At 38.6% G+C, this 23,984-nt stretch overlaps 2 protein-coding genes and 1 long non-coding RNA gene across 6 annotated transcripts in view; 1 reads left to right on the top strand and 2 right to left on the bottom strand.

Annotated features, from left to right (window-relative positions):
• PSMD1 (proteasome 26S subunit, non-ATPase 1) overlaps positions 1 to 23,984 on the bottom strand; it is a 75,443-nt gene that overhangs the window by 26,141 nt on the left and 25,318 nt on the right. The gene's annotated exons all lie outside the window — the stretch shown is intronic.
• On the bottom strand, positions 2 to 22,972 carry LOC142412234 (uncharacterized). Its single transcript, XR_012776439.1, has 3 exons — positions 22,643 to 22,972; positions 22,182 to 22,291; positions 2 to 949 (listed from the first exon to the last, which is right to left on the bottom strand). It is a non-coding gene; the product is annotated as an uncharacterized LOC142412234 (long non-coding RNA).
• HTR2B (5-hydroxytryptamine receptor 2B) lies at positions 9,347 to 20,822 on the top strand. 2 transcript variants are annotated; one of them, XM_075507070.1, is made up of 3 exons: positions 9,347 to 10,402; positions 17,390 to 17,590; positions 19,676 to 20,822. In XM_075507070.1, the coding sequence occupies exons 1-3, from the start codon at positions 10,033 to 10,035 to the stop codon at positions 20,554 to 20,556; spliced, it is 1,452 nt and encodes a 483-aa protein (XP_075363185.1). In that variant the 5' UTR covers positions 9,347 to 10,032; the 3' UTR covers positions 20,557 to 20,822. The 2 variants fall into 2 exon arrangements, with proteins under 2 accessions (XP_075363185.1, XP_075363186.1); XM_075507071.1 differs by lacking the exon at positions 17,390 to 17,590.

Genomic DNA, 23,984 nt, shown 5'->3' on the forward strand with positions numbered 1-23,984 from the left:
AAAAAGAATGTTGTTTATTATTATTGTTCTTCAAAATATGGAGACTTCACTCCGTTCATACTGGAAAATTTAAAATTGTCCTTCCACACTCTATGTTTTGCATTTCTCAAAATGTAACCAGAGGGGTAGAACAAATGGACTAAGAGGAGAACAGGAAAGTGCACAAATTAATAAACTTCCCTATCACTGCAGATACCATGCACAGTTCCCACTACTAAAGTCTTCCTTTTCAGTGCATATTTTCTTCCTTTAAAAGATTACCCAGCAGAATGACATATCTATTGAGATTGAGGTCTTTATCTCTAGAAATCATGCTGCTGTGACAGACTTTCCACTCGCAGAGGTTTACTCTCCATGACAGACACAGTACTAAATCCCCCATGAGCAGACACAAAACCCAATTTTAGTATTCAATCAGCCTTCAAGGTTGGTGGGTCCCAAACTCCCTTTTGCAATCACTGCTTCTGCTGACTCCTCCTCACCCCCACCTACTGCTGTAAATCAAAGCATGTGAGGAAATGCTGATACAACACACACTTCCAACCAGTGTATCAGCAACGTCTACAGTTGCCTCCTTACGACATCAGGCTGTGATGTTGCTGCCTTTTAAGAGATCTGAAAAGGTAGTGTATGCTCCATGCCTTGCCCCTGGGAACCAGTGTCCTGTTGGTCATCACAGCAACAGAACTTCTAGTCCAGTGCTGGGGGAGATGAAAGGAACCCTTAATTTCCTACAGCAAGAAGCACATGTTGCTAATGCAAACAGTCTTGTGATGCTGCTAATGCAAACAGTCTTGTGAACATTGAGTATTTCTGAAGTAGGGCAGAACTCACTTGCAGGTGTGGATATATTCATTTCCCTCCTGTCTTTGTAGTCATATTCATCACTCTTAATTTTGATGCCACACAAACCACTTCATAACCTCACACACTGCCAATTTCAGCATTTCTAATGCAGCAAAGGCAAAATTGTTTGTAAAATAGGCATCTCTGTGTCAGACAAATCTCCATTCTGAACTCATCGCAAGCACATTCATCACAGCTAATCTGTTAATTTTACCCAATCTCATGACATCACAAACACAAGAGCAATGCAGGAATATGGTTGGCAAGTACATGCTCATGAAAAAGAAAGATGGGAAACTATAAATTGCAAGTGATTTAATTATGTCTGTTTTCAAAGTGCACATCATCTGGTTATCCACTCCATCCCACTGTGTCTTGCAGCCCAGGATAGCTTTTTAATTGTCACATTCACAACCCTAAAAGCAGTCTTGCAAGCCATTTACTTTGACTATAAACTGATTTCAGTCTGAAACATACAAAGGAAGAGCCAAGAAGACCTAGTTTTAGCTTCCATTCTTACATTTGCTATACTGAAAGATGGAGATTGGAGGGTGGCGGCAGTACCTGTTGTACACAGGAAATATAGCATCATGTTGGATCATCATCTATCAAAGCACTCAACAACTCAAGAGGTGGAAAAATCATTATAGAGTATGCTCCAGCACTGGTTTTACTTAAATGAATACCTGAATCATAGAAAACAGAAGTAAAAAAGACCTTAAGCAATAATCTGGTTCATTCTCTTCTTTCACTGTGACTGGGGACCAAAGACATGCTCATATAACCACACACTCATACTTCAGTTAAACTCTACACACAAAATCAGTTAATTTCTACTCTAACTATTATCTCTTCCCATTTCAACACTTTCCCATAGTCTCCTCTGATAACTAGTCCTACACTCCTCTCTCCTGCTCCAGCTGATCACAGACAGGCAGCACCACCACACAGGCTCCAGTCCTCCTCCAGAATTGCTGAAGGACCCAAAGGCACCCAGGTTTCAGAGGCTACTCAACCCCCCAGCAGTAATGGCAGCAAGTACCCAGATCTCCTACCTCACCCCTGCTTCCAACAGTCTGCTGCTTTATGAGTTTTCCTAAAATATCTGCATGGGGAAAGAATCCCAGCTGCCACCACCACCTTAACAAAAAAACCAAACAGCAGCAAAAAAAAAAATACACACAAGAAGGGAGGAACGAACACAAAGTTGCTGGAAACTGCTGCCTCCAAGATGCAGCCGTGATGACAAATGGTAAGAAACTGGGAAGAGCTGGGAAATGGAACAATTCTGTCCTGCAAGCAAGCAGTAGAAGTGAAGACTATAAACTAAAACACACATTTAAAACTACCTGTCAGTCTCTTGCTCAAGTAACAGCTTGGATGCTGACAATGTTGTTTTAAAAATGAGCTGATGTGGAGACCAGGAATCACAAATCCTATAATAAATGAGACCAAGCATTCAGCTCACAGAAGACTTCAGCTCTTGCACAAAGACTCTTAACACCTTTGTGTTTGCTTTACTTCAGCAAATGTTGAACAGGCAGATTGTGAGCCAAAGAAGAGAAAAACATCTTCTGGCAAAGATGTGATTATGCACTTTGAAGCATTAATCATTAAATTCCTGTTCAGAAAGCTGGATTTTATAGACTCATTAACTTGGACACATCTTTGTGTCTGAAGGCTCAGAAGTTCCAACACAGTTCTTATTATAAAATCAGGATTAATGTACACTAATTGATTCTGGAATTCTTAGCCAGATTTACATTATTTGTGGCCATTATTTTAAATGCTTTTAGCTCAAATCTATCCATAAAACGATCCAAACATTTTGACAGGGGGCCTTCTGTAAATCCACTTTGGGAGTTAAAGCTACTTAAGGGGTCCCACCACTTTCCCCAGTAACGCAGTCTTCTCGAACCCACAATCTTCAAAAAGTGTCTTCCCACATAACAGAGAACTAGAAGGCAGAACCACAAGTGGGTTGAGGAAGCTAAAGAGCCTTGTAAAAATGTTTATCAGAATAACAGGACTTCAGTACACAAGAGCACTGTTGGCATCAATGCTTAAGCAATAACATTTGCTTGCTTGCTTTATGGCTGAGACGCTTTACAAAGTCCTACATGCTGTTGCCAAAAGTTAGCCCATATAAACCCAAAATCACACTTAATAAAATTCATAAATTGCAAAACAATTCTGCCAAGTGATCAAAAGAAAAAAGCTCTCATAAGCAATTACAGGCTGCAATCGTGCTCCCGTGGCATTACTTCCAACTGGCAATCCAGTTGGGGAATATGTTTAAAATATGACCACGTTCTCCTCCCCCTGGCCTGAGGCTTTCACCCTTCATTTAGAGCACAGCCACAGGAACTGCTGACTTGACATTCAGCACAATGGAGGGGCAGTCCTGCTGCTGATGGAGGAAGTTTCCACTTCACTGGTACCAAGCCCTGCGCAGGTTCCCAAACAAAGTCCACCCCTCTGGCTCCCTGCTGGAGACCTCCACCACTCTGTTGTGCTGATGGCTGAATCAATGTGGTTATTGAGTAGAATCCTCTGGTGGGAGAGGGAGAGAAGTAACAAAGTGTGAGAAAACTTAAAAGCAGTATTAAAAAAAGATAAATAGTTTATCACAAGTCACACTCAACAACAGGCTACTCTTAGTCAGTCCTAATACGGACATCTGTCATTACTGCAAGTTAAACATAGAAGATAACATCACACGAAATACCAGGATAATATCTGGAGATTTAGTGGGCAAAAGTTTCGTCTCCAGACACAATTTCCCTCCCCTTCTTAAAAGTCATAGTAAAAATTCTAAATCTGGAGTATATTTAATGTATTTTGAGGACAGAAGCAACATACCATAGTCCTCTAGTCTGACCTTCCCATAACAGAGTCCAGTAACTTCATCTAAAAATTCCTACATTAAAGCCTAAGATGTGTCTCTAAACAGGGCTGTATATCTTAGAAAGATGGGCAATGTCTATTTTTAAACTAAATTATCTTTAATGCACTGGTTCCTTCCTTTTTTCCTAACACTGGTTTTGCTCAAGCAGTTTGCTTTTGCAATTACATTTTACTACAACAGCGAAACAACGACAAAAGAACGGCCTGATTATTTCCTTCATTTTCATCTGAAAATTGCTCAACTACTCCTACATAAGGCATCAAAACACAGATGTCAGTGAACCCAGACCCATATACAAAAAACAAACATCACAACTAGCTTCAACTTTGTTCTCTCTGTTACCAGGAAACTAAATGAATCAAGAAGCCCAAAAAGCCTAAAAGTTTCTTCTATAGAACTTCAACAGAGTAGTCAGCTACAGCTTTGTTTCCACCCTACACCAGGATCAATTCTACTGTTGTGATATACAGGCTGCAGATGAAGGACTTCCTCCAAGATCCAGTTTGGTTTGTCTCAGAAGTCATTAACAAAACCATAAAGAAACATAAAGATGCACCAAGACAGTAATGAGAGATTCTCAGCAAAACATAATAGCTAGCATTTTATTTGTTTTACTCACCAGCTGGTTGCACTCAAAACTTCCACAGAAACAAACACCCTATGTGGCTAAGGATTTTGAATCTTCACCGAAACCAGAACCAGAGAAAACACAATGGAGCTACCTAACTCCTGCCCAATGACCTTAGCCTCAACTTTGATCTCATCCTTGGGGATGTTCATCTCCTGGATATAATTAAATTTAAGTGACATTTATATACATATAAATATTATATAACATATAAAAAGCTGATACTTAGCTTGTAAGCGCCCTAGAATTTCTGAGAAACCAAAGAAAGTTTTGGATTCTTCATTACTTCCGAAGAGAGAGGAAAGAAAGTTTTTCTTAAGCCTCCAGTGCAAAAATTCACAAAATAAAAACCAGGGTGTCAATTGTTACTAACACAGACTAATCTGACAAAACCACCAGAACAGATCAGCTGGACATGGAAGGTGGTCAGTTTTCCTTTCAATCCATGATGTTGACTGTGGAAGGTTCTCCACAGTTTGCAGAGAACCCTGAAATTGTATTTCCTTTTCACCATGGAACATTTCTTACAGCAGCATTATTAGGAACCTGTAAGGAACCTACACTGTTTTTTTTTCTGAAGGTAATTACAACTGCAACATCTGCAGATACCGTAATTCTTAGTAGGCTTTGCCTACAAGAGCCTTATTGGGCTCCTGAAAGTTGAGGAACACTGTTAGGTACATCAACTCTGTTTAACAATCCACTTTAACCTTTTTTTCCAAGATGCATGCAACAACAACACAAGACAAATTAAAAACTCGGATTGCCATATCCTGAAGCATATTCCACTTAGTTTCTTAGATCACAGCCCAGTTAGAATCGCATCCAAATACCTTTGCGCAGTTTATCTCCAATTCTGTAAATTGCACATCTTGAAGGTTAAAGGACTACCACCATTTCTCTTTATATTTCAGCAATATTTAAACATGAAACCTGTATATGCATATAAGGTAGTATCAATAAGTAAATAAACAGAATACTGAAAATAAACCATCACACTGGTCTTGTGATTGAGACTAAAAATGGAAGCGTCTGAAGCATCACTAACATACACTTATTTTTTAGTCTAAATATTTAAGGACTTTACAACTCATTGAAAAATGAAATGTCAGAGAATTAAAGAACAATGTCAAATATATCTTTTAAATTCCTCATTAACTCTCCCCAGTAATATTTCAAAAGATTCTAAATATTTATGACTTTCTAAATGATTGGACATGAATTAATCATTTGATACAGAACTATTTCCACAAGTTGCTTTGGTAGTGCAGTGGCAGATAAAAAAAAAAAAGAAAAGCTTAACGGAAGTTTCATTTCATCCATGAATGAGTTAATAAAGGAGGAATGCAGATATCTAATTGCACAATTTGCAGTCATTTCTGAAGGGCATGTGTGTAGGCGAGGGGGGGAAAACAGAAGACGGAAAACCTGCAGAGAAAAATGCAACAAACTGACATTTCAGTGTAGACTAAGCATGGGTGTAAACCCCATCTCTTTCTCTCTTGACAAAAAGGATCCGAGCTATTCCCATGACAGGAATTTCCTGCAACTACCTCATGTGCACCACAGCCTCCTTCTCCACAATGTTCTTCTCTGAAATGCCTCCTGGTTGCCTAAGCAAGACTTGCTAAAGAATGAGAACTTCTAGGAGGCCTCCCACTGTCAGGAGGGTGAGGCTGAGTGCTACCAACAGGCGCAGCAGGTGAACTTGAGGGATATGCACTGACTGAACAACACTGTCATCAGTGTCAGCTCACGTCTAATGTAGACGTGGCTCCATTCAAATAAAATAGTATCGGCAGTTTGAAAACAGACATAACAGCAAGGGGTGGGGGAAAAAAAATAACATCTATGCATGGTTCAAATATTCTGGTTAGGGTGGACCAGGAGTGGGGTCTAGCAAGATTTAAGGTTTATCATCATTAACACAGGAGAAGAGCTGGACGTGGGGGCAGGACAGAGGCCTGCACAAAAAGCCTGGCCAGAAGCATGCAGTGAAGAACCTGCTGCAGATCTGTAATAGATATACAGGAGGACATGTTTCTCAGAAATGACTCAAACCTGGGAAAGTTAAAAAAACATCACAAAAGGCAGATAAGTTTTCTAACCATCTGAAATGAAACAATGCACCAAGATGCTATGCAAGCCTACATGCAACCGAACTCGTATCATCTTCCTCTGCAAGTTCCTAAGAAAACTCTGTTTTCATCTGTATTTAAAAAAATAATTTTCTTTTCAATTAGATATGAACATGTTCATACAGCTTTCATTAGAGCAATCTGCAGGCAACAGTACAGCCTTCAGCTGGTTCTTCATCAAGGTGCCTCCCCGCTCCCAATTTATTTAATTTAACCATTCTAGTGGCTGAAGAGAAGATTTTGTCATATAAATGACATTACAACATCCACTGAGGCATTCCAGAGAAGTGGGAACACTTGATTTTCACTTTGACCAAAACAACTCTTTACTGCAGTAGCCAACAGTGATGCTTCTCAGATGGTAAGATGTGTGAAGAAAATTTATAAAGAGATAATACAGAACTCAAGTTGACAAAATTACACTTCTATAACTCTGATACTTCCCCCACACTGAAGTGATTGAGGGATAGCATCTACTGCGCTGTGAAAGAAAAAATGTGAAAAGTAAAAAAAAAATAAACCTCTTCCAAGATAATGCTTCAGCTCCAACACAGGCTTGCACCAGTAACTGATGTTGATGATTAGCAGATGGTTCTGACAGATGCATTGTCTATTTTTTTTTCCCCAGAAGTTTTAATTCTGATATTTAAATTTAGAGATGTGACATGAAGATCTGCACATGGCACGCACCCACAAGTAGACCACTGAAGTTAAAGGCTTCATCTATCTTTTACTATGCTTTGGTGGTTTTACTCCAGAACATTTTTTTTTCCATTTATGATGCAGACATACTGCCAATAGCTCCATCTCCAGAAAGCAGTAATAATTCCAGCTGCCTTTCAACAAGGAAAAAAATAGCTCAAGTGTCAATGATGAAGGAAAACAAGTTTCATCTGTACAATCAGAAAGAGTGAACACTGTCTGTGTTTAATCCAATGGAAATTTTGGTAAACACTTCAAGTACAGTTAGATTAACGCCAGGAGAGCCTTCAAGATTTATAAAATAAAACAGAAGTTGATTAGACATAGTTGAGCTTAAGTAAAAGTGAATCCAAATGCTCATTAGCCCACCACAGTATTGTCCCGTCTTGATTTCTGCTTTTTATATGTTTTCATGTGCTCTACTCTCTCAGTACTGTCAAGGGTGACAATGGGGAGGTGGTCAGATAAGGAAACAGAATTACCATAGCTGGATTAATCTTTATTTCCTAATATATACTGCTCTGAAGAATAAAGATACCAGAAGTCAATTGCAAATGAATATAGCATGGAATCTTACTGAAGGTTTCCTTTAAACAGGAAAAATAAGGAACAAGTGAAAACCACTTTGCTGGAAATTCTGTTGTATGATCTGAACACACTTTAAGTCAAGTATTTCTATTAATTTCTGGCAGCAACTTTCTCTCTTTGGCCCCAAAGTAGCTGTATCCTAAAAATATGAATGCCTTTTTTTTAAAAAAAAAATATATAAATTGATTCCCAGCTCAAGCCTGGTGAGCACTAGCAATTCATGGAATGTAACGGCTGGTGACATACAGGGGGTCAGACCATGTCTGGCCTTAAATGCAAGGACTCTATTACACACTTGTCCAGCTAATGTCCTTGGAAGTGAACTCTATTTCCATTTTAATGCAGAACTATAAGATGACATTAGAGACCATACACATATCTGACAAAGCTGGAAGGTAACAAGAGAACACTCATGATAATAAAAAGCAATTGCATGAAGAAAGATTTAAAGTAATAGTGCACACACTTAAAATAGTGTGCTAGACAATACTTTTATAAAATTAGTGTAAAAAAAATTGGAGTGTTTACAGGGCAGCAGAACTTTTTAGGGTTAACTGTGCCTCCGTCCAGAGAGCAAGCGAGTGCGCAGGCATACACATGCTACCGTGCATATACCTACAATATTGTAGCGTGAAGGGTCGTTTACAGGATCTGCACATCCTGATACAGCTACAAGGAGCATACATCATAGTACTGGAGCACTGAATCAATTAACCCTCTCTGGCTCTTTTCCAGCCAAACCCCCACTCATTTACTTCCCTGCCTTTCAAGCACTGGAGCTGGATACACTGGAACGAGTCAATCAACAAACCAGGGCTGCAGCAGACTGTGAGCTTTGCTAATGAACAAAGAGAAAACTGCACATAGACTCTGCTAATCACTTAAGTAAAATCATCAAAAGAATAGAAGAGAAAGGACAGCAAAAAAAAAAGAACACAACCTTATTTCTATCTTTTTTTAAACGTGGCAAGAATGATTCTTCTCCTCCATTCAAGAGTTGGAGAAAACACCTGGATAAGAAATATAGTTTTCCCAAAATAGAAATTCTTAATCTTGGTGTTAGAAGAAACATAAGTGCTAAACAAAAGCACACAAAGAGACAAGCTTTAGAAAAATTATAAAAATCAAAACCAATGAACAACTTGTTTTCCAGAAAGCAGTGAAAAAATCTTATCTTAAAATCCACCATGTGATGAAAAAGAAAATTACAAAGGATCTTCCTGGATGCAAAGCAAACTCTACTAAAATGCAAGAGAAAGAGGTAAGGCTTTCTTCACCTGAAAATTGCAACACATCAAATCTTCTCAGTAACTGAGCATTTGTTCAGCTTAACACCGTGACAGCTGTTTCACTCTCTGCTTGAAGGGGGAAATGTAAGCGTTAAGTCTTCAGCAGAGTTGAGAGAGAGACAGACAGAGAGGGAGGGAGAGAAAAGGCTGTGCTTAATAAAAGCCCTGCTCAGATTACAAAAACAAGTGGTTTACTCACTCCCCCCCGCCTTTCAAGTAATGGGTAAATTTAGATGTCTCAGTTCCATAAATCTTTACGGTCCCCTTGAGACTGTCACCAGTGTTTTATTGTCTACAGCTTCCTGACCCTCACCTGATAAATTAGGAACTGTAGACATTAAAACGGAAACCTCATACATCACTTCTGAAGATATTTTTGGGGTCACCCTCTGTGGAGAAATAGGATTCTTAATAAGGGGAAATATGGGAACTGCCGTCTGCCTACGCACACGCTGCTGGAGACTAGACACTTGGGAGAGGAGGAGTTGCATATACACAACGCAAGCATCTGCCTTTGCATCAGTTTGTACTTACAAAGAGCAAATCTACGTACGCTGTATCTAAAGAGAACCATTTGGCATCCAAATTCATCTATCACTTTTTACTGCTGTAGAAAGAAAAAAAAAAAAAAAGGAAGCTAATGCACTGCTTACTTTTCACAGCTATTGAATTGTCTCCTATAATCTTCTGAAATCTGAACCTCGCTATAAAGGGGAGACCAGACCACTGAACCCTACCAACCAGAGATGGACACAAGACAGGACTTTCATTTTTAAGACTTAATTGCGTCCAGCAAGGCACAGGATAAAAAAATTGGATACCAGCTCGGACATGGTTACAGTATCTCAAAATAGCAGATGACCAGTTTACCATACTGACCATGCTGGCCTTTCTTCAGGACCATCCTGGACCAGAGAGGAACAGTGAACTCTTATGCCATACACAATTCCTGTGCAAAATACAGCTCCTGAATACATTCTGCTGGACACAAAAATGTCCTATCCTTTACATTTCTTGAACGGGTCTGGAGTTGGCAATGGATCTTTGTCACCTCTCTCAGTAACAGGAGAACCCAAGCAGGACTACCCAAGCGATGAACAAGGAAACAAAGTGCGTTGGGCAGCTTTACTGATCCTCCTGGTGATAATCCCCACCATTGGGGGGAACATACTTGTCATACTGGCGGTGTCTCTGGAGAAAAAGTTGCAATATGCTACCAACTACTTTTTGACATCCTTGGCAGTGGCAGATTTGCTTGTGGGTCTGTTTGTGATGCCGATTGCCCTTCTCATAGTATTATTTGGTAAGTACAGCACGTTTGTTTTGTCAGGCTAGTATATGGGGTACAATTTGGGGAGGTCTAATTTAAACAGAAAAACTGTTTGCTTTCCTCCATTACAATTTTAAAAATCACTTGGATGAGGGCTGCTAAATCTTCTCTCCCTCTCGTCTTAATATAGCTTACTGTCTTTATGGGAAGTATACCCACTGTGGATATTCCTTCCTTTGAAACAAACCATTCAAAAACCACCTGAGACTTAGAACTGATACTAAATTGGAGCTGGACACGGGAAATTATATTTTGTACAGTGTAATATTATTTTTAACAACATCAGCACAATGTTGGTGTCTGTTCTATTGGATATTACACTAATCGCAGGCAGTCTTCTCTTAAGAAACATGAAATGAAGACTTGGTATCTGTTCAGTACACTGAACAGGTTTTGAACTTTCTAGGAGTCAGGCACCTGATTTTACCTTAGTATTGACTCCAAGCTCCACGAGCAGTCAGAGATGGTCCCTGGCACCATCAGTGACAAAAACTTTACCAGTACTGGTTTCAGAGAAATTGATTTGCTCCCACCCTGGGGAAAGTGGCAGGTTCGTAAAGCATCCCAAAGAATTAACTGATCTGTCAAGCCAAGGAAGCCTCAATCTGTGTACCTAATGTTTGAGACTCAGATTTATCATTTAGTCTGGTTCATATGGAACAAAATAGGTGGTTTTTTACATGAACATATATTGGGTATAACATTTTCTTTCTGGTTAGTCATTACAGAACAAGCTTGACTTTTTCATATTCTCTCATGTCCAGCTTAATTCAGATATTGCTTTTGACAATCAGAAGCAGATCCATGAGAAAGTCTCTTTTACTCCTGAAGTTTCTTTAAGAATACATTTTAAATAGTCTATTTTCATATCATACAAATGGGAAAAAAAAAAATCAATGAGACAGGTTTTTCAATAAACTTAGGGATTTACACAATTATCTTTAAGGTATATATACCACTGGGCCCTAGATAATGAAAGGCTGCAGGAGTTCATTTTTCCTATGCTAGATCTCTTTTCCTATGCTAGATCTCTAAGAGTTAACTGAGCAACAAGCAAACACAATCGTAAACTTTATTTCAGAAAGGCCATCAGTAGCTTTTGTTTGCTGCAGAAGACTGGTATCCCTTTATTAACAAATGTGTTTATTCACTAAATGCTGTGAGACTGAATTTCTGTATGGTACAGACTGCTTCTCCCTAAACAGAAGTATGAACTGGAGGTCAGAATTCAGTGTTGGGATCATAAAATAGTCTTTTTTCAAGCAACAGTTTCTAAAAAGAAAAATGAACATACATGACCAGGACCGTGATTTCTAACTTGAAAAAAACACAGCCACTTAGGAAAAACCTTGGTATGTCATGTATGTTCACATGTGTGTGTAGAGGCAAGAAATAGGTATGTACATACATACAGATACCATAACTGCTTTGTTCCTGCCAAAGGCCTCATTAATAATAAAACTAAAACTATTAACCATAAAAAGTACTAGTATTGGACTAGCAATCAATACAAAGGGAAGGCAAGCTCTGGATTTTGTGGAGTTGTTTTATGGTGGTGATGGAGTTTTTTTGTTTTGGAGGGGTTTTTTTTTAATTATTTTCATTTTGCCAAACTAATAAATCTTTTCTTTTTAACTTTATAAAGAGACTATTGCTCCTTAATCTCTCAATTAATCCAGTGCTAAGCCTTGGTTACAACAGTTTAAAGCACGCTAGGAATCTTAATTTAAAAGTCAAACAAAAGCATCTTTCATGTTGCAGGAAGCTTACAAGAAAGTAGCAAAATTAGTTATAATTAACTAAGTAAGACTGTGACCAGCCTTTCACATAGCAGTGGTTAAAACTGAAATTTCTTGCATACAAGTCTCTCTTTGGCAGCCAACCAGAAAAACTGCTTTGCCTCTTCACCGACTGGGAGAAGATGCTGAGGTGTTTATAGAAGTTCAAAGCATGAGCAAAACATGAGGAGTTACTGGAACAAAGCTAGAACAGACATTTAAATACATAACAAGTCTAAATCTTGAAGCTACATTAGCCAGATAACTACTTGAACATAGAATAATCATTGATAGCCGGAGAGCCAATTAAATCCAGGCTCCTGGCACTTCCACACAGGAATGTTTCCATAATAATGAAATAGCTGGGTGCAGCTTCTAGATACAGAATACAAATATTATGCTTCCGATTTGGGACTGATATCTAATTATGAGGTGACTATTTGAAGGAAAAGGTGTGAACTAAAGTGCAGTCACACTAAATGATCCTGACTGTAAAAACTAATGTGTCACAAAGTGTTCAAATTTAAAACCTACTACAGATATTGGCTCCATGCCCTGACAGTACGCTTACAGAAAAATCTTCAGAAATAGACTGTCTCAGTAATAAAGAGCTGCCCCTTTTATAAAATAAATAAATCTGTAACTCGCTCACAGGTATAATACCATGAGCAGCAGAGTGACCAAGATGTACTCTGGTACAAATACACATTGCAATTTTAATTTAGGAGTGCGAGTATCAGAATATACAAACAGTTTATTGCTTACTAAATTCTTCTAATTTCTTCAAAAAAAAAGGAGGGTGTGTTAGGAAATAACTGCATTCTCTGAAATCTAGCTTTCAAAAGAGTTATCCAAATTTCTAACACTGAGAACTTTTGAAGGAAAGCAAAAATGTTGCTATTCATCGGATAGCGAAATTAGCAAATAAACTTGAGAGATCCTCTCATTTGCAAAGCCTGCATCAGGAAGAAGTTTGTTATCCACGGCTTGGTGGGCAATGGGTTACTTGGAGACAGTGCATGTACCATCTTTTAAAACATATTCTCTATTCCTGATACTCATCCACTTAAAAATCAGAAGGTAATGCTGATCGTCCTAGGCTGCAAACCATTATTTTTAAAATCTATCACAAGCAATCGCCATCTTAATCTTCCCCCATTACTGATGACGAACCCCAGCAAACCTTCCCTTCTTGCTTGCGCAAACTACCAGAGAAAACTGCTTTAACTTCCAAAATCTCAAATCTAAAAATAAGTAAGACAACAAAGGTTTATTCCTCACAAAGCAACTCTAATGAAAAAAAAAAAAAAATTACTTTGGCTAAATTCAAAAAACTACGTGACAGTGAAGAACAACTGTTGTAGCAGAGAAATAAAGGCAGGCAGCCACGGGGGTGAAACAGCAAGACAGCAGCCTGGAAACGCCAGGCCTATGCAGTCCATGAAGCTGAATACTGACACAAGGGTGAACACCACACACGCAGGCTACAGACACACACACCCCAATTTGAAGACTGAAGCCTAGGCTTAAGTCAGCTAGTGATTAAAAATATCCAATTTCCATCTCAGTAAAAGCATAATTATTTAACAGCAACAAAATCCGTTACAGGCAACACATTTCAGCAGCCTGTAACAAAATCCTGTAACAAAATCCTTTACAGGCAACACATTTCAGCAGCCCTTATAGCAGAAGAATAAACTGTTTCCAGGTCTATTTAAAGATCTCTCTTAATCATGCTTATATATGTACACAAGCAGTGCTTTCTCCCAAGCTTTCAAAAAACCTTTTGGCTTATGGCAAAAGTAGCTCTTCTATACTGTACTTTGTTTTAAGGATTACACATTTCCAAGGTATTTCCTATAAATAAAGCTTTTCTTAAATAAAGATTAATCAAGGGTAGACAGTTGTGGTAAAAGCTCATCTTACTTCTCTTAAGGTGCAAGACAAATCTTAAGAGACGTATTTTATCTTGTATTGACTCAAAATAAGGAAAGTAACCTGCAACAGCAGCACCGCTTGCTGCAGTGCTGGGAAGATCCGAGGCAGGGCTTGTAGGAAGGAGGAATATCTTTTTATCTTATACCACCTGACAGTTGGAGAAACTGGACAAGTTTTCAGGCAGGCAAGTTTGTCAGGTAACCTAGGCATTTAAAAAAATTTTTTTTAAATCCAATCCATTAGCTTGTTTGAATCAGCATTTAAACTCCAAAAGAAAAAGGAGGTGGAGAATCTCAGTCAGCCCAGTAAATGCTCTGGTTTGCTCCAACAGCGTGGATCTATACTAGGAGAATCAGAACTTGTAACAATCCAAACTAAGCATGACCTGCTAATGGCTTCGTATCACCGCTTGGCAGGACATACTCATTTTACCTTCAGTCTGAACTATAAAGCAGGACAAACAACAAGCAGGTCACTGTCATGTTCAAGGGTCCGAGATGCCTTCTGAGTCCTGAGGGGAAATTAATATTCCAGCTTTTCCCTACTCCTAAACTAACAGAATAGGCTAACATTGATACACACCACCACCTCCAGGAAAGCACAAAATCTCAGCCCAGAGCAGTCCCTCAAACACTAGGCACAGAGCTTCTAACACAGGTGTAACCAACAAATAAGTAAAAGCAAAATATAGCACAGTATGAATCCTAGACAACTACATGACTCTTCTGAACTTTAAAGTATCAGTTTCACAATATTTGTTTTGTGTAAATAATAAGCACATTCTTTAATTCTTATCAGCCTCTGCATTTAAAGTCTACTCTGATTTTGTTTGGATAAAAACATCATCTCATACACACAAATATGATAGTACATAATGCTATAATCATGAATGTGACAACTTACTGCCTTCTGCACCCAGTTCAAAACAAGACGAAAATAAAGAGAAGACAAAGCTTTCTCTGTTCAGTTGCACTTATCAACTAACAAAAGCTCTTACAACTCATAAAAACATGCAAGGTTGCTTTGCATCAGACAGCTGTTTAAATACATCCATATTTAAAAGAAGGAAAAGAGCTTTTTGTTGCAAAATATTTAAGGGTTTTCTTCTGCAAAGAGTAAATTAACTACAAAAGGAAAGAATTTATCACACTGCAATTCTGCAGAAAGCAAAGCAGTTATAATCCACAGAGCAGCATGTAAGTACTCTCCAACAGAAGTATTAGCTGCTTGCTCACTTGAAATCGAGCTGTATTATCTGCCGTCCTTCAAGATGTAGAATACATTTTCCATTGTTCACGTTTTATCTGAACTAATCCTTCATCACAGAGTCAAAAGTGGTTGTCTTATTTTTCTGGAGCAAGCAAAAACATTTAAAGCCCATCAAATCAATTATTTCTTTTAACCTTGGTTGTTTTTTGTTTGTTTTTTTTTTTTTTTTTTTTTTTTTACAGCTGGTTACATGAGCCACAAGACATCTTCGTTTTCCTTTTTTTTTTTTCCTTCAGAAAGGCACCATACCTTACTGCCAGCTGAAAGTGTAGATAGAAAAACTAAATATGAGTAAGCGTTTCATAATATACTAATTACAACTTTCTCATACCTGCCTGACAGAATAATTTTTTGAAGCGTAATTTCAACCATAATATCTATTTTAGGAAATATGCAGCTAGATACTAAAATTTACTGGTTAATGATTTGAAAATAGACCACCTCTTTCCCTTCTGCCTCACTGCCTACATCATCCTCACCTGGAGTCCACTGCTTTGGGGATGGGTGAGGTTGGGTTCAGGGCTCCATCTAGCCGCTTTCCTTGTTCAACAGGCAAGGTTTCGCACCATAGGTAAGAGTGCAGACAAGTACATGCTACGTCTGACTTTATAAAATTTTCCATCCTCTGGAGTTTATAATTCAAGTCAAGGCAGCACCATTATCATTTCCATCTACCAGTCACATTATGAAAAAATGTTTTAATCTCAAACTACTGCAACATTACCACATTGATAAGACTGGGCATTACAATAGTCCAGCTCATTTGACATTCTCAGCACGCAGATCTATTTATTCAGAGCAAGGAGATTAAAACCAATGTGATTTGTTAGAAATGTCTTTTTTTTTTCCTTAATTGTCATTCAACAAAGAACTGATTTCTCTGGCAATACTATTAATGTGCCTACTGATTGAGTACAGCTGAGTTTTGTAAGGAAGGAGAATATATTTAGTAGATCAACTTCTGCCATCAGAAATAGAAAAAACTTCTGTGTTCACACATTTTTCCCTAGGACTACAGAACATTCTTACAGACACACAACACTAAGGTGCACCTCAAATTGAACACTGCTAGCACTGGTGCAATACAAACTACTTGTGAGTGAAAATAAAGCAGTTAAGAAAAAAATAATCAGAGTTTCATTAAAGTTCATTCGCTTTGGTATTGTAAACATTGATGGGGAGACCCAGCTCTCAAAAAATATGAGCCTTTTGGAAAGTTGAACAATACAAAACCTTTATCTTGGACACAATGCAGTTGACAGACCCTATGTTTGCTATAAAGATTAATATTAAAGACAGATAACTACTGGAAGAAGTTACAGGATGCCAGACTTAAAATCCAAGCCATCGCTCGGGGGGGGCGGCGGCACCGGAAGGGGAAAGACACACATGAAATCCCTTCAATTTTTATCAAATCATTACTGAGACAGAAGAGCTTTGCTTTGCCACATTAGTACTCAACTGTATCTGGTCAAGTGACACAGTAAACTAATTTTAAAACTGTGTGAACTAGATTCTTCAAGATCACCACTAAGATTCAACCACGGTTCTGCAATGATTGATTAATACATTGGGTATGACCTGTTATCCCCTCCATTTAATACAACCTTGAATCATAGGACTATCAAGTAGACATAGCTGAAAATAATCATTTAACAGCAGGGTGCAAGGGCCAAGCACAGTCATGGCACATTTTTTAAAAACTTCTTTATCCAGAGTCCTTGCCACAAAGAGCTTATGATCTAAAAAGAACAAAAAGACAGGAAAAGGCACAAACAGCCTGATCAATATGATGGAAGCAACCATGCCAGTTAGGAGTTAACTAAAGTGTAAGACAGAATCTGGCTGAGGCAGTGGCAAAGCTCGGTTCCTGTAGTATTATGAACTTCTCAAAAGGTACTGATGCCAAGGGAAAACCACATATTGAAAATTCTCAAAAAGCTTAGATTCTAATGAGTTTTCTGTTCTCTTTCAGACAATGCCTGGCCTTTTCCAGCTGCCTTGTGTCCTATCTGGCTGTTCCTTGACGTCCTCTTTTCCACAGCTTCCATCATGCACCTCTGTGCCATCTCACTAGACCGCTATATTGCGATTAAAAAGCCAATCCAGGCTAGTCAGTACAATTCATGGGCTACAACAATCATCAAAATCATCGTGGTTTGGCTCATTTCAATAGGTACGTGAGAATCAGAGACTAGAAAAGGAATGCAGAAACTTTTCACGTCCAAAACAATAGATGAAAGCTGGACAAAATGGAAAATTTGGCCAAGTACTATTGATTAGCAGACCCTAACACCCAGGCTGGCCTAAATCCACCTCTTGGATCATAAATAGCTACATCATAAAAATCTGCCTGAACCGCTCCTTATCAGGCTTACCAGAAAGGGCAAGGATTGAGTAGGGATTATCATCATTCTTCTTCATGTTCCTAAAAGTCCAAAAAACAGAAGACAATATCTGCATGCATAGCATGTCTTCTGGGAAAGCAAGATTTCATGTTCCTGTGTAGTATATTCTGTCCCAAGCACAATTTTAAGCCTTGAGTAGATGCTGCTAAAATCTGTGCCTTACAATTGTCCCATGAAGCAAGTAACAAAAGGTTAATTACTTACATCAAAGATTGAAAGATAAATGAGTGGCTGGTAACATTCACACTGAAGACTGAGATGCACTGGCAATATAGCCTATAGAAAGGCTAACTTCTAAGAAAAAAACCAAAGAAAAACAAAAACAAACCAACAAAAACCCCCAAAAAACCCAAACCCTGAACAGTTTATATAAAGTATGTCAATGCCAATATATAAACTTTTATGATGTTAGCACCTCTGTGATGTGCATGTGGCACCTCACCTTAAAAAAATAAATCTGTTAAATGAGCTAAGGCGGTGAAAACATTTAATTCGAGTAACTTAATGCGTGCTGCAGGCAGCCATAGGCATAATGCTGTATGCTCTGCGTGCAAGAGAAAGAACAAAATTATTCTGGATTATTAAGGCCAATGATGCATAGGAGAATGGGTACATCCACCTTCTTGGCCGAGGCATACATACCTAAACCCGAAAATCCCAACTTGAAAATAAAAAAAACTGGAAGAGCTGTGATGATAGGAGAAAAGATGCTATCTCTATTTTATCACAAAAAAAGGAAACTGTTAGCATGACAAGACATTTACAAGTTGACCTTTTAATGCCTGATTTATTGTTATTAATCAGTGCTGTACTTTTTCATTTATTTTTTACTTAACAAAAAAGTACTCTGCAGCTGAGCCAGGGTTCTCCAAATCAAAGGTTAATTTGGTTCAATCCTCATTTTAAATGTCTGCTGTATCTGAAGGTATGCCTCTTATTAAGAAAGGGATCAAGTGGCTGAAGGGTAAAGCATTTTGCTTTTGCTGCCTTCAACCAACTTCAGTAAGCAGAGTAGCAGAGGAATACAGTAAATCCCTAGATCTCATTAAGTGGTATCAGGAAACACAGCACAAATAACCTTCACCAGACAGCAAGGAACCTATTGTTTTTGTTGTAATGTCAGACTGCTGGCAAATGCAGTGCTGACTATAATTTAGTGGTTATAAAAAATTCATTTAAAAGACAAGACTGCTAACATTTTTTTTAAACGAGTGGTGAATTACAGACCTAGCTAGCCTCATTTAAACACTCTTAAATATGCAAGAGACTTTAAACAACAAATCCATCTCAAACACACACTGCATAATTCTGGCATCTATTTAACTACTTGTATATATGAAAGAGTCAAGCAGGGTGAAAAAAATCAGCTGTCTGTGTCCAGTCACTTGATGTGGTTAAGATAAGAGAGAAAGAAAAGTTTTATGTATTTACAGAACTGCCCTTCAAAAAGTGCAAAGGTTACCCCGGGGTGGGGGGGGGAAGCAGATGGCATTAGGGAAACATATTTCACTGGAGGAAAAGCCATACTAATTCTAACAACCAGAGTCAAAGCAATTCATGTGTTTTACACTTGAGAAGTTGGCAACTTTTATACTGCTTCCTCAATCACTAAGGGTTAGGTCCAATCTCCTTAGAAAGGGCACTCTGCTCAAGCTGAGCTTGCCAAGTCTCACGAAGTATTATTTGCCCAATTACCTACATGATGCTCTCAACAATTCATGTTCTCTCTGTCATCCTGTGCCTGCTCCAGAGCTCAGGAATTACCTTTCTTTAGAGACCCTGAGGCTTCAGGCCCAAAAAAAAGAGATTGCCAGCGATTACCATATGCTAAGTACTTGGTTTTTCTCCTGTAGGCATTGCTATTCCAATCCCTATCAGAGGCATTGAAGATGGAAATGGCAACTCTACAAACATCACATGTGTCCTGATGCCTGATCGTTTTCATGACTTCATTCTGTATGGATCAGTGGCTGCGTTCTTCATTCCCCTCACTATTATGATAGTCACTTATTTTCTGACAATCCAAGTACTACGCAAGAAGGCCTACTTGATCAACAAGCCACCTCAGCGTTTCACTTGGTCAACAGTGTCCACAGTATTTCAGCGTGACACAACACCTGCCTCCTCACCAGAAAAGGTGGCCATGCTAAATGGCTCCAGAAAGGACAAGACTTTATCCAATGACATGCCTATCTGCAGAACATCTACGATTGGGAGGAAGTCCATGCAAACCATAACCAATGAACAAAGGGCGTCAAAAGTTCTGGGGATTGTATTTTTTCTTTTCTTGTTGATGTGGTGCCCATTCTTCATAACAAACATAAGTTCAGTTCTGTGCAACTCCTGCAACAAGGAGCTTTTTCAAAAGCTTATGGAGATATTTGTTTGGATAGGATATGTATCCTCAGGAGTGAACCCTCTTGTCTACACACTCTTCAACAAAACATTTAGGGAAGCTTTCAGCAGATACATCACTTGCAACTATCGGACCACAAAGCCTATCAAGGCCCTTCGGAAGCGCTCCAGCAGGATCTCTTTCAAAAGCTCTGTGGCAGAAAATTCCAAGCTCTTTGTCATGCATGGGATGAGAAATGGGATTAACCCCATTATGTACCAGAGCCCAATGAGGCTGAAGAGCTCACCCATCCAAGCATCATCGGCCATTCTGCTGGATACATTGCTGCTCACAGAGAATGAAGTTGATAAAACAGAAGAACAAGTCAGCTATGTATAGTGGAATGGCAGCCATGTCCATATCATAGTATTACTGTATGTATTATTCTAGGTAACTGTGCTATAAGAGGGTATAAATACTATTGTTTTCTGTTATTTATGCAAGCAATATCTTATAAATTTATATTAATTCCTCTCTTTCAAAGTCTCCTCCACTTTAACCCCAACCCCATGGTGGCAATGACAACTTCATTCCATGATAAATGACTAATGCAGAACTGTAGCCTACAGGAAGAGGGAAATAAATAAAAGGTAGATCAGCTTGAGTATCTGACCTCAGTTCTCATCATCTTCAGTCCCTTCAAAGTACATTTTTTATAAGATAAGCATCTGTACAAACACTACTTTAACATTCACTCTGGCAAGAAGACAGAACACTCTGTAGGTTGATGCTCTATGATGAAATTAGCAGGGGGATACAAGCTTGCTGGTTTTAATTTAAATCCACCCTTACTCTGCGTAAACAAAACAGCACACAAGCTCACTGCATTGCCTCCTACAGACACATTCCTCTACTGAGACTGTGTATCCAAGTACGAGCTTTTCTTGTTCTCTGAGGGTATGTATATCACAAGCAGAATCACTTGCTCCAGAGACCAGAAGGTGTACGCGCCCATTCCACAGGAGTAAAACTGGTTCTTAGCAAGGTGAGAAAAAAATTCCATGTGCTGAAATTATCCCTTTGTGGTTTTATTGTAGGGTGGGCAGAATCTCTTACCCACCTGAATTTCATCTCCATTACTCTCAGATACACATAAGCCTAGTATTGTCAGATTTGTCACAGAAAACTGCCCTTTGTTCTTTTCATACTAAGAAAATAAGAGCATTTAACCAAAATAGGACAATACCACATCAATGATCATGAGTAAAACAGGACAGGCAGTGCCTGGAACATCCTTTTAATTTTTATGAACAAAATTCCTTTTTTATGACCACTAGAACTTCAGTGAAAGCCTTGTGTCATCCAATATAGTTCCCACAAAGCAGAAAAATCACAGATAAAATAGCTATTTCACTTGAAAATAAGAGCAACTGTATAAGAGACAGCAGAGACAACAGTACTATCTAGACCTGCACACATTTGCAGTTTAACTTAGCTGAAAACAATTTCATTGGACTAATGGCATAAGATTACAGATCACAATCTGCACTCTCTCAAACATGCTCAAGCCTTCCATCAGAGCACAAAATTCATAGAAAGAATCGCTCCTGACAATCCGTAAAAGCTACCAGAGTCTATCATCTGGGAAATCAGGAGCTTCTGACAGTTCCAGACCATCTCTCTTTGGGAAGGGAAATTGGATTTCCCCAAAGTACTGGAGTTCTTACAGTAAGCAGCCAGCTCACCATTTTTTTCAATAGTTTCCATTTACAGTAAAATTTTCAGCTTGGGCTTTGTTTTAATTTTTAACGTTTTCAGAACTCTTTAGTTACACGCTAGAATGATGTACAGCAGAAGGCTTAGGTTTTTTCATCCGCAGAACAGAAAGTACTAAAGATAACATGTCCTTCCAATATTCATTTTTATATGTATAATTTAAAATGTATGCAAGTTCAAAACAGAGCCTAACATAACTGCCAGAGAGTTCCAGGTGAAAGTATTAAAAATACTTCTGTGGTACTTACAGTAATTTGTCTCCTTCCTCCCCTTTTTGGTGATAGTCACTAGACACTTAAGTTAGAATAAGCTTTAACTGTTGTTACTCCTCTTCCGCTAATCAAAATTTAAGATGATCCTGTAGTTAAAAGCCAGAATTGATGGATTGCTATAGCTGTGAAAGATGCCTACATCTAAAAATATTTGAGAAATCAAAAGCCTTTAATAAGACCTAGATTACTTTGAAGCTCAAGGGAGGAGGGAGTAGGAATAAAACAAACCCGAAAAAACCCCAGAACTTCCAGGTACATAGCTGAAAACATCACAGACTAGTGTCTCATTTAACCTAAAGCAGTCACTCTGGAACCAGGTAAAAGTGCAATCACATCCATGCGCAGAGTGATCACAGCAAAAAAATTAAAAGCATCATTTGCAATGCAGGAACCAGCCTTCATGAGGGATAACACCAAGAGGCAAACAGGCACAGCACCGTTCTTGAGGGGTTATTTCCCAGCAGCCAGAGAGCAAGAAGCAGTCATCTTTGAAAAGGTATCTTGCTACTTAAATAAATCCATGCCGATTAAACAGAAACCACTCATACAGCAGGCAGCAATCATCTACTTTCAGCAACAACTTAAATTTTCCCTTTCCAGCAGGAACATCACAGCTGGCTCACAGCATCTGGAAAGAACAAGAGGTAACTGAGTTCTCTTCAGTCTGACCCTGTTCTTGTACAACTGTCAGTCTGCAATGAGCAATGACACGAGGAGTAATTTGCCCTAAGTGTCCCACAGAGAACAATTCCAAGGCCTCTTCGTAATCAGTGGTTAGACTCCACCAACAGGAAACAATCCTTGAAAAAGTCTCACCCAGCAAAGATGTATTTTGTCAAGCCAGCATATAGATTTCTCAATTTTAGTAACCATAAATAGAAGCTCAACATGTTCCAGTTACTGAATTTAGTCAGCAACAATAAGCCTCAATCAAAAGGACTAGTGACTAATTAAAAATCCAGTCCTCCTACAGAGAAAGGAAATTTCTCCATAGACAGAAACACATCATCAAGAAAACATGCACATTCCATTTAACACACTGACTGTAAAAAGAAATTGCTTGTCCACTGACAAAGCGAACAAGCTAAGAATTCAGGTAACAGTCTTGGAAAGCGTAAGGACAGATGGAGAAGAAAGATGAAGAGAAGATGCAGAACTATGAAATAAAAGGACAACATAACGGACAGCAGAGATCTTGTTTTAGCAACTGTATCTACAAGAACAGATTTGAACAAAGACATTACCTTCATTAGCAAGACATGATTGAAAATAAGAGAGTCACTGCAAGCTACTGTAAGAAAGCAGAAGTTTGTTGTATGGTAACTAGCTGCTCATGTGGTACTGACAAGCGAGACAGGAGGCTCAGGACTACATCCACAAGCATCATCTTTAAGTAACACAAATACATAAAATATATTTTTACATGCTGGCTGTGAAGTGAGTATTTTTATAGCTTCCAGCTTCCTTCATAAAGATAGCAGCCTAAATAATAAGTGGTCACAGGTTTGCAGTCACTTGCTAGTAGAACACAAGACCTTTTTACAGGACAAAGGGGTCACGCACTTCCCATTTAACCAAAAAACCCCCACCCCATTCCTTTCTCTGAAGTGAAATGCTCTCAGTTCTTTCAGAATCTGGCCATGCCAAACCAACCACCTGGCCAGCTCTATGGCCTCTACATAATACATAAAATGATAACTTACACAGTTAGGTAGTTCAACTTTCCTCATTATCACAGAAACTTCTATCTGGCATATTTAATTTCTTTTTAAACTACTA

The sequence above is a fragment of the Mycteria americana genome, chromosome 7 (genome assembly GCF_035582795.1).
Source record: "Mycteria americana isolate JAX WOST 10 ecotype Jacksonville Zoo and Gardens chromosome 7, USCA_MyAme_1.0, whole genome shotgun sequence".
NCBI classification, from domain to species: domain Eukaryota; kingdom Metazoa; phylum Chordata; class Aves; order Ciconiiformes; family Ciconiidae; genus Mycteria; species Mycteria americana.